We start from the raw sequence: 12,104 nt of genomic DNA, 5'->3' as shown, positions 1-12,104 counted from the left end.
GATGGTAATGCTCCGTCTTTTCTATAGGTACACTTCCATGTCCATTGCTTCACTGAACCTGCAACCATCATTCCTTCACTTTCTGTTGGGCCTGTTAAAACAAGAGCTGCAGCCCATCATTCCTTTCAGTCCAAACATCAAGCAGACTGCAAACCTGCTTCTCTTCCATGTTTATTTCATCCATGGTTTCCTCTGAAACAGCCTTTCTCATGAAGTGTTTCCCAACAATTATATCCTCCAGTTCTTCAAGAAAAATGTCAGCAAAAGTTCTTTCCCATCCATTTCTTGTATCCTACATACATGGCACTGATCTGATATGCTATAGGTTGTTCTACCTCATGTGTGTTTGTATAATTAAAGAGCTTTTCCTTGTCTCCAAAATCATTTAAAAGAATGTTTGTGTTGCTATTCATTCCCTATCCATTGCTGCCCTTTTCATTTGGATGAAGCTGTGAGATTATGATTTCCTAATCACTTGTTCCAGAAATTTCTACCTTGGCCTTCCATGTTTTCTCCCACCCATCACCTTTCCTTCAAAAATAATTTTTATGAAGTTGCTGTGCCTCATAAGATGTCCTATCCATTTCCATCCTAATAATGTTTCTATCCTCTCTTACTCTTTTTGAGTACTTCCTTAATAGTCACTTTTTTCCTGTCCATTTAATTTTCATTATTCATTGCCAGTATCATCTTTCAAATACTTCTGAATAATATTTCAGAATAATACATCCTTTTAATGTATTATTTTGACAAAGTCCATCTTTCATTTGCATAAAGAGCAATACTCCAAATACACTTTTTTTTGTAGTTCCAGTTGGAGGAGAATAAATGTCTCTCCCTTTGTTGAAGCTTTCTTTGTCGTTGAAATTCTACATCTTATGTTTCTTTAACTTCTACCATCCTCTGTTATCACATTCCTTAAATATTTAAAACCTTGATATATTGTTTCACTGTTCAGCAAAATCTTAGCAGTTACTGGTAAGTTTGTGCTCATCACCAGGACTTGGTTTTATTAGCATTTGTAGTGATATTTTTAAAAAAAATTCTGCCCATAACCCACAGAACATTTTATTGTTCTTTTTGCTCAGTGATAATCACTGTATTATCACTGCAAATCTAATCCAGGGTACAATATGGCCATTTATGTGAGTATATTAGATGCTGTCTTCAATATATGTGTTCATTAAGCTGGTGCTGTTTGTTCTGAGCACCTCATATATAACTTTCCTGTCTCTCCAGTCCATGTTAGCCATTTCCATGCTTATGAATAATTTTTCCCAGTGTGCTTGGTCAAATGCCTTCAAATCCATAAAAGCAATATATGTATTAATATCATATTGACCTGGTGCTTTTCCATTGTTTAGTTGGAAAAAGTGCTCTTTCAAACTTTTCTTTTAGTATATCATGTCTTTATCTTCATTGGAATCATTTTTCTTTAGCTATTACATTGATTATATTATATTACATTACATTGAGTTCTCTCCATCCACTCATCTCTCGTCTATATGTATTACCTAAAGTTCATAAGGGAAATATCCCATTACGTCCTATAGTTGAAGGTGTTGATTCTCCGACATACCACCTTTCTAAATATCTTGCCACTTCTTTAAAATGTTTCTCTGTCAAATCTTCATCCTTTATCAAAAACTCAGTAGATTTTGTCTCCAGCCTTAAGGATATCACCATCAGACACAGAAATCATGGCCAGTTTCGACATAATTTCCTTATTTAATATTCCTACAGAGGAAGATCTTTCACTATTGAAAGACTAAGAAGATATTTTCCTTATTGACACATTGTGTTAATTCTGGATACTTCAAATTTGAGGACACGATCTACAAACAAAATTCAGGGCTAGCTATGGGAATCCCTTTATCTCCAGTGCTCACTAACATCTACCTGGAAGATTTTGAGGAAAAGTCTATCTCATCCTTCCCTTTAAAACCAAAGATTTGGAAACATTACATTGATGACATCTTTTTTTTTTTTTTTGGGAACATGACCTTGAATCCCTCTGGAATTTCCAAGACCACCTGAATAATATACATCCTAACATAAAGTTTACGGCTGAGTTGAAAGTCAACGGTTCTCTTTCTTTTCTGGATGTCAAACTGACCCGTTCCGCAGAAAAAAACGGACTGGGATCTTCATGCTCACTCCCGCCATTATCCTCCACAAAATTTCAGGATCATTTTTCTACACTCAGACACTGGACTTGCTCGCTTCTTTCTGATGGAGAACTTAACAATGAACTCGATCTCCTTCTAACTACATTTCAACTAAATGGCTACTCAATGAAGACTATCAACAAACTCCTCTTCAACCCTCTCCCTCGTTGCAATGAAGATACTACAATTTTTAAAGGGAACATTTCTATTCCTTACATCAAATCTGTCACACCAAAATTGGCAAAGATTCTAAGAAAATATAACATACAGACTTTCTTCATGACACTGCCGAAGTTACGTTCCCTTTTAAGTTGGCCAAAGACTAGTCATAACCTCAAATATCCCGGCATCTATCAGATTTTCTGCAATTGTGGTATACTTTGGCCAGACGAAAAAATCAATTGAACTTCCCATCAAGGAACATCAGAGAGACATAAATTACAAGAGAACAAGAGCCAGTGCTTTATCTAGCCATGTCCTGCTTTCCGCAAATAACGAGGAAGGGCTTCCACATTGCAGGCTCTCCAAGTAACATTCATCATTGTTATGACAAAATAGAATGGAAAATAATAGAATCAAAAGATATAATCCTTAACCCTGTACACATCAACAGTAACCTGAGTTACAACTTGTCAGTTGTAACTCGAGTACGCCAATATTGGATATGCTGATATCCAATATTGGCGTACTCGAGATCGTAAACACATGCATATACCTAATAATACAGTTAGAGAGAGAGTTCTTTTTTTAAACTCATCAAGACTTGAACCTTAACAGTTGTTTGCTAATGTTTTTTTGTACTGTTCAGAGCCAGTTCCTTTACAGTTATCTTGCCAGTTATTTCTATGTTTTTTGCACCTGAAAAAGTCTGTGAAAGATGAAACTAGTCATGTGAATGAAATCTGCTTTTATTTAATCTCTGATTTCTAGTCATTTAATACTAAATAACACACACACACACACACACACACACACACACACACACACACACACACACACACACACACACACACACACACACATCCATTACATGGATGTCAGTGAGACAGTTGCTTAAGTCTCACCCCCCCCCCCCCCCCCCCCCCCAAAAAAAAAAAGTTCTAGTCTCCCTGATTTTGCACATCCTAAAAAGGTTATGAACCTGAAATTTGATATAACAAATATTTGTGTTGATATGTGCCCAACAAATATTTATTTAGTAAGCAAAAGCATTTGATATTTAAATGTTATATGCATACTGCTTTATCACTTATGTCTGAATATCCACTCAACAGCTTCCCACCTAAAAGCTGTAGATTCCATTATTTTGCACTTCATTCAACAATACTTTTTCCAGACTCTGAACACCAAATCTATTCAGATGCAAACCAACCTTCTCGTATGAGTCCTTTTGTCCGTCAAAGTCACTAAACTTTATTCCTCCTGCATAACCTATGCATCAATATGTAATATCAAATGATGCATAACCTATGCATCATTTGATATTATGGCTCTCCTTATGGGCTTTACTCTGTCATACCATAGCAACAGACTCGCTATCTTAACTTTCTCACTCTTTTCTTTTGCTACTTCCAATAATTCTTTCACGTCCTCCCTCATATCATATTTTTCTCCTTTCAAATCATTCATTCCAGCCAAAATGATCAACTCTTCCACTTGTATGTTTTATGTTGTATGTTTTTGTAAAGAAAACATGAATTGCTTTAATAAAAAACTATAATTTTACTGTTCATACTCACCAATGTAATAACTTCTTGTGCACGTATTGATCCCAATGTATTATTCCCATGATGATGACAGTTTAGGGGTGCTTAAGGGTCAAAGCTGTATAACTGAGAGGAGACCTCCACATAGCCTTTAAAGGAATGCGGAGAACCGACCAGGGCTTCTGACCTAATGTCCAATTCTCACCTTCTCGTGGTGCACCCTGTTGGGTATCTACTTGGATACTGAACGAACGAGGATGGGCTGGCAATTTGGGATTTAGCAGACCAAATTGTATTCTTATTGGTTAAACCAAAATAAAAAATGATGGTACTATATGAACAAAATTGCATGCAAGCTGGGGTGTCGCCTGGTTAAACAAGGCCACCGTTGTTTTCGCCAGGGAACAAGGGCAAACAGCGAAAAGTCAGCTACTGGAATTAATCTGAAAACGAACCCCAACTCAACATCGCCCGAATTAAAGATCGGTACTATCAACGTAAGAAGCCTGAATAGCAAAGAAATGTATCTAGCTGAGGAATTAGATAAGTACCAGATCGACATAATAGTGGTGACTGAAACAAAAAAGACCAAAACTGATGAGATCTTTCTGAGCAATAAATACAAAATGTTATATTCAGGTAATAACAATCAAGGAAAAGCAGGAGTAGCCATAGTATTCAACACAAAATACGAGGCTAATCTTCTTGAATTGCAGTCAGTCTCAAGTAGAGTAATGTGGGCAAATACGAGAATGGGAAACTGGACAATGAGACTTATTTGTGCCTATGGTCCCACAGAAGGTTCTACTAAGGTAGAAGTGGAGGAATTTTTGAGGCTTTAGAAAAAGCAACTGACACAATGAAAAAGGAAAAGTTGGTCCTTGTTGGGAATCTAAATAGCAGAGTAGGAAATTATTGTGAGACATACAAAAATATTTTGAGAAAATTTGGAGAAAAGAGCAAAGCTAATTAATAATGGCAAATATCTGTTGGATTTCTGCTCAGGACATGGACTGGTTATTACTAACACCATGTTCCAACATAAAAATGTTCACAAATTCACATGGAGAGAAGAGGCTAGGAATAAGAAAAGTCTCATTGATTATGTTATTGTTGATAGTGATGTTTTCTCCCTGGTGCAGGACACCACAGTGTACAGAGGATTTGAAATTGGAAGTGATCACTATTTAGTCTTGAGCAAGATAAAATTGAAAATTTCATATTGAAAAGAATAACGTGTAAGAAAGTTTTAAAGCGAATAAAAGTTGAGCAGCTCTCAGGTGTGAACTGTAGACTAAAATACACAAAGATTATTGAAGAAAAAATGAAAGAGTTTGAGAACAGGAATCAAACCTTGGAGATTAAGTGGCAAACTCTGGAGAGTTTGCCACTTAATCTCCAAGGTTTGTTTTATCCTTACAGACAACCTCATCACATGCCTCTCCAGAGAGGCATGTGGTGAGGTTGTCTGTAAGGATAAATAAATCAGAACTCCCTGGTGGACACAGAAAGTTAAAGAGGCAGTGAAGGAAAAGAAGAAAGCATATCAAAAAGTTCCTGTCAAATAAGTCAGCTCGTGCTCTTAGAGAATATAGAGACAAATGCAAGAATGCTAAACACTGTAAAACTAGCTAAACAAAAGTCATGGGAGGACTTTGGCAAGAATGTAGAAAATAAATATCAAGAAGGTGGCAAAATAATGTGGAGGTTGTTGAAGAAGCTTAGGAATGGAGGAAAGAGTGCTGTAAAAGGAGTTATTACAGCACTCTAAAAGGAGTTAGAGATGATAAAGGTGACATGAAAACAGGAGAAAAAGATATCCTTGAAGTATGGAGTAATTACTTTGAAAAACTGCTAAATGAAACAAGCAGTGATGACAGCACAGTGGTAAAAAACACTGACCAGGCATGCAGTCAGGTTGAAGTAGAAAAAGCCATCAAAGGCTTGAAATGTGGAAAGGCAACAGGAGTAGATGATATTCAACCAGAAATGCTGAAGTATGGTGGTATAAGAGTCTTACAGTGGCTGCTCTGCATAGTTCAGAAAGCCTGGACAGAGGGACGAATTCCCGATGATTGGAGTAGAGCTCTCATAGTACCCATATATAAACAGAGAAATAAAACTGCATGTGAGAATTATAGAGGTATTTCCCTACTGAGTGTTCCTGGCAAGATCTATGCAAGTATACTTGAGAAACGGTTGAGAAGGATTGTGGAAGAAAAGCTTGGTGAAGAACAAGCTGGATTCAGTCGAAATAGAGGCTGTCAGGATCAGATCTACACTTTACGACAAATAGTCGAGAAAGCGTGGGAATATAACAGAGATCTGTATTTAAGTTTTGTCGATTTGGAAACGGCATATGACAAGGTGCCAAGAGAGAAGCTATTCAATACGCTGCAGTTATGTGGTGTCAATGGGGCATTATATCAAGCAATACTTAGTCTTTATTTGAGTTGTAAGTCAGCAGTTAGAATTGAAGGAAGTACAGGAAGGTGGTTTAATGTTAAATCTGGTGTGAGACAAGGATGTACATTATCCCTTCTGTTATTCATTATCTATATGGATCACATTATGAAGGAAAGTGGTATTAAACATGATATCAAAATTGGAGATGTTAATGTCAGCTCTTTGCTTTATGCGGATAATGTTATACTTTTAAATAAATCCGTTACAAGTCTGCAAGATTCTCTGACAAAATTGAATAGCTGTTGTAATAGATGTGGTATGAAGGTCAGCAATAAAAAGACAAACAATGAAAATAGGCAGAATCATTGAAAATGTCAACTGTGTTGTGAATGGAGAACCTGTGGAACAAGTGAAACATTTCAGCTACTTAGGCACGATTTTTACTGAAGATGGTAAATTCAATATAGAAATAGACAACAGAATTAGCAAAGCTGGTGTGGTGGGTAGTCAATCGAATAAATTCATATGGAATAAGAGAGAAATTAGTCGGAACACTAAATTAGTTGTATACAAGACAGTGTTCAAACCAGTTTTAACTTATGGATCTTAGAGCTGGGTCAGAAGTAAAACATTTGACCAAAGACTAGAGACCACAGATATGAGAGTCCTGAGAAAGATTATAGGCATGAACAGATGGCATCAATGGCAATATCAGATTAAAAACAAGGATATTAGGAAAGAACTTGACATTGTCAACATCCAGGAATGCGTTAACAGAACTAATCTCAGGTGGTATGGTCACTTAAACAGAATGGGCGAGGAAAGATTAGCAAAACAAGTGTTCTCTGCCAGGTTGGCAGCAAAACGCCCCAGAGGAAGACCAAGATATAGGTTGATTGATACGGTACAAAGTGTGTTAGACGATAGAAATATAAGATCTGATAATGTTGGAGTCTTGACAAGTAACAGACTGATTTGGAGGAAAATTGTAGATAGGAAATTAATAATGATGTAATTTTTTTCATGTAGTACTATCATATCCTGTACACCCCTTGAGGGTACATGGCAGGAATTTGATGATGATGATGCCAGTTTAATTTTAGCAGAGTATTGGAAATAATGAGTAAATTTATTTAGGTATTATATCATCTATAAAACATGAATATTGATTAAGTATATTTTCTGGGAAAATTCCCATGTTACTTCTCTTAAACACTATTATTATAATTACGGCTATTATAGTCTGTTTTTGTTTAGGAGTGTCCCTTATTTAAATACATTGGCTATCATCACTCAAAAAATTGGTATATTTATTTTTAGGGCATTATGGGTGAATATAGAAAGCAATTATGGTAGAATAAAAGAGGTGGGAAAATTATGTACATACCTTGTTTTGAGTCTACGATGGCTTCCAATTCCATGATCCCTTTGAAGGTTGTTTATAAACGGGGGGGGGGGGGGGGAGAGAGAACATGGGGGTGTGTTCTCTCCTTTCCCCTGAAAATTTATATATATATATATATATATATATAAATTTTATCTTTGTTGTTTATAAACGGGGGAGGGGGAGAGAGAACATGGGGGTGTGTTCTCTCCTTTCCCCTGAAAATTTATATATATATATATATATATATATATATATATTATTTTGTTTAGGGATGCATTTTTGTGGGAAGGGGGAAACAAAAGGGAAGGGTATTTTTATGTGGAAACTGGGGCAGGGGTTAACAGGGTTTAGACCGTTTCGGTCTACACCTCGTTAACCCCTGGTGTATATATATATAAAATATATAAATGGAATATATAAAACCTAAGGGGTATATAAAATATATATACCCTTTTTTTGAGTAACGATAGCCAATGTATTTAAATAAGGGACACTCCTAAACAAAAACAGACTATAATAGCCGTAATTATAATAATAATAATGAATATGATATTTTTATTTAAAACAAAGTAATTTTAATCATATGATTTCCAGTGTCATGCAATTACAGTGAAAAAAAGAATTGTGTGTGTGTGTGTTTCCCTAATGTTTTGTTATAATTTCGGATTTTCAAAAAACATCCCGTGAGCTGAAATTGGTTGGGAAACAATATGAATGTGATTTAGAGATTTCTTTTCTCCTTGATTATTAGTATGTGGATACTAATTCATTCTTGCAAATTATATTGAAACATAAACTCTTACCTTCCCCTTTCCATTTTCAAAATATTTTCCAAAGAAGATAGTTCTTTAATAAATTTTTCTGAAATTTTCAGGGTACAGAAGTATGGTCATCAAGTACATCCAGTTTACTGCAAGTTATTGTTTCAATACAAGGTAAGAGTCTATAAATTTGGCATTATTAGAGAGATAGGGGAGGGCAGAAAATTTCATTTCACTGAGATTCACTAATTATGTAGAATTGATTTCATCATGGTCCTATTTTATATTCCAGTTAAAAAATTTTGTCTAAGAAAGAGGAAGCTTCTTTCTCTTTCATTGAGTTTAAAGAATTCTATATAAAACATAATTTGTGGAATATTTTCATTCTTCAATTTAGCCATTACCTTTCTTAATGTAATAAATTTTATGAATCCAGTTTTAACTAAGATTTTTATCCAGCGACTCCACAAAGAACAAAAAAATACATCATTATCATGGAATATAGTAAATTTTCATTAAATTATGTGCAGCCCATTTGGACAGCTAGTCAAAGAGCTGGCACTTTCATTAAAGAATATCAAATTTAAGTGCTGTTGATAATTTCATAAAAACATTTTATTAAAATATATATATATATATATATATATATATATATATATATATATATTTCAAAAAAAATAGATTTAATGACTCCAAGACCGAGATAACATATAAAGATTTTAATGATAAATACTACTAGAAATCCTACTGAACCCGGTCCACTTAAATAATAATTTAAGTTATAACATCCCAGATAGCCATGCTGCAGTTATTCAATATTGGCGTTCACGTGAACTTGCACGCACAACTGCAACAAACAATGGCACGCCAGTTGGAACAACTTGAAAAATACAACGTTTTTATGTATCGATTATGTGAGGCAATTTGTACCTGTAATTTCCAGTTTGTTTAAATAATTCAATGTTTATTAGTATTCCTTTTCTTTATAAATACCTGAAGAAGGCTGCTATGCCGAAACTAGTAGTATTTATCATTAAAATCTTTATATGTTATCTCGGTCTTGGAGTCATTAAATCTATTTTTTTGAAATGTATAACAACCGAGTAAAAGCTGATCGCCACATATATATATATATATATATATATATATATATATATATATTGTATATGGGTAATTCTTGTTATGTGTGTTTTTGTAATCTGGAGTTTTGCACATAGTTTGGTTTAATTTTGATACACAAGGACTATCATTTTTTTCCTATCCAAGATTGTGAACGCTTCCGTGAATACACATTGTTTATTTTCTACCTCTATCCACTGTGTTCATTGGCTCAATGCCTGTTTTGTGTCTCTGTCTTATTGGTCTATGCAGTATGGTCCTTTATCTGTAAATAATTTCTGCACCCTTTGAGCAAGATGTCTGGCAAGAGGAAAACAAAGTAACCAAGAGTGAAAAGAAGAATGTTAATAAAGACTACATCATAGGTTCCCAAAGTGGGCAGTACTGCCCCCCCAGTGGATGCTGAAGCCTTCTAGGGGGCTATAGTGGGATCAGAAGCATTTGGGGGTGGTCTAGGGGTCGGTGGCTCTTTATAGACGAAATTAATAATATATATTTAAAAATTAATTATTTTCGTGATTTTGCGATTAGATAATCGTTTAAAATTTAAATATTGCATTTTAATTCATCTTATGCCCGTCTTACACGATCAATTTTTTTTATCAATTTTCTATTTCAATTATTTAATCATTTGAAAATTTACCATGTCAGATAGAAATAGATGTCAATTTTCTATGTCAATGAGAAAATAGAGCATGTATATATGTGTGAATAATAGGTTATGTTTACAGTAGCAAATGTATTCGTTATATTTCATTTCAAAATATATATAAAATATTATAAAACCACTTTTCTAATTGATTTGTCACTACTCTAATAATGTCGCTCCATTACGTTATTAGAGTAGTCAACAAGATTAGAAGCAATTCATTGAGTGACAGATTGTTTAGCAGGCTTTGTAATGAAAATGATCAAGATTTCCATCGTTTGCCGGTTCACACAGAAGTTCACTGGCTTTCAAAAGGTATTTGTCTGAATCAATTTTACAATTTGTTTGATTCAGTACTAGAGTTCCTAGAAAACAGAGACGACGGATTGCGGTCCAACCTGATTACATCCAAAAATGACATCACTTATTTGACAGACCTCCATAAAATATTTAATGAAGTCAATTTAAGGGTCAAAGCTGTATAACTGAGAGGAGACTTCCACTTAGCCTTTAAAGGAATGCGGAGAACCGACTAGGGCTTCTGACCCAATGTCCAATCCTCACCTTCTCGTGGTGCACCCTGTTGGGTATCTACTTGGATACTGAACGAACGAGGATGGGCTGGCAATTTGGGATTTAGCAGACCAAATTGTATTCTTATTGGTTAAACCAAAATAAAAAATGATGGTACAATATGACAAAATTACATGCCAGCTGGGGTGTCGCCTGGTTAAACAAGGCCCCCGTTGTTTTCGCCAGGGAACCAGGGCAAACATCGAAAAGTCAGCTACTGGAACAAATCTGAAAACAAACTCCAACTCAACATCGCCAGAGTTAAAGATCGGTACTATCAACGTAAGAAGCCTGAATGGCAAAGAAATGGAGCTAGCTGAGGAATTAGATGAGTACCAGATCAACATAATAAGGGTGACTGAAATAAAAAAGACCAAAACTGGTGAGATCTTTCTAAACAATAAATACAAAATGTAAACAATAAATACATTCAGGAAATGACAATCAATGAAAAGAAGGAGTAGCCATAGTATTCAACACAAAATACGAGGCTAATCTTCTTGAATGGCAGTCAGTCTCAAGTAGAGTAATGTGGGCAAATATGAGAATGGGGAACTGGACAATGAGACTTATTTGTGCCTATGGTCCCACAGAAGGTTCTACTAAGGTAGAAGTGGAGGAATTTTTTGAGGCTTTAGAAAAAGCAACTGACACAATGAAAGAGGAAAAGTTGGTCCTTGTTGGGGATCTAAATAGCAGAGTAGGAAATTATTGTGAGACATACAAAAATATTTTGGGAAAATTTGGAGAAAAGAGCAAAGCTAATAATAATGGCAAATATCTGTTGAATTTCTGCTCAGGACATGGACTGGTTATTACTAACACCATGTTCCAACATAAAAATGTTCACAAATTCACATGGAGAGAAGAGGCTAGGAATAAGAAAAGTCTCATTGACTATGTTATTGTTGATAGTGATGTTTTCTCCCTGGTGCAGGACACCAGAGTGTACAGAGGATTTGAAATTGGAAGTGATCACTATTTAGGCTTGAACAGGAAAAAATTGAATTTCATATTGAAAAGAATGACATGTAAGAAAGTTTTAAAGCGAATAAAAGTTGAGCAGCTCTCAGCTGTGAACTATTGACTAAAATACACAAAGATTATTGAATCAAAAATGAAAGAGTTTGAGAACAGGAATCAAACCTTGGAGATTCAGCCAGAGAGGCATGTGGTGAGGATTGTCTGTAAGGATAAAAAAATCAGAACTCTCTGGTGGACACAGAAAGTTAAGGAGGCAGTGAACGAAAAGAAGAAAGCATATCAAAAGTTTCTGTCAAATAAGTCAGCTTGTGCTCTTAGAGAATATAGAGACAAATGCAAGAATGCTAAACA

The 12,104-nt window shown here is 35.1% G+C and overlaps 1 protein-coding gene across 1 annotated transcript in view; it reads left to right on the top strand.

The window, feature by feature from the left end:
- The window catches only part of LOC150108966 ((E3-independent) E2 ubiquitin-conjugating enzyme UBE2O-like), a 360,964-nt gene that overhangs the window by 257,862 nt on the left and 90,998 nt on the right, over positions 1 to 12,104 (top strand). The window contains exon 19 of the mRNA XM_090411140.1: positions 8,542 to 8,602. Within this exon, the coding sequence (XP_090267266.1) occupies positions 8,542 to 8,602 (61 nt within the window). The remainder of the gene's footprint in view (positions 1 to 8,541; positions 8,603 to 12,104) is intronic.

This window comes from Typopeltis vanoorti, chromosome 2 (assembly GCF_054136105.1).
Source record: "Typopeltis vanoorti isolate ZY-2024b chromosome 2, IOZ_Tvanoo_1.0, whole genome shotgun sequence".
Classification (NCBI taxonomy): domain Eukaryota; kingdom Metazoa; phylum Arthropoda; class Arachnida; order Uropygi; family Thelyphonidae; genus Typopeltis; species Typopeltis vanoorti.
The sequence above is the reverse complement of the archived record's forward strand: the minus strand, read 5'-3'. Positions and strand labels throughout refer to the sequence as shown.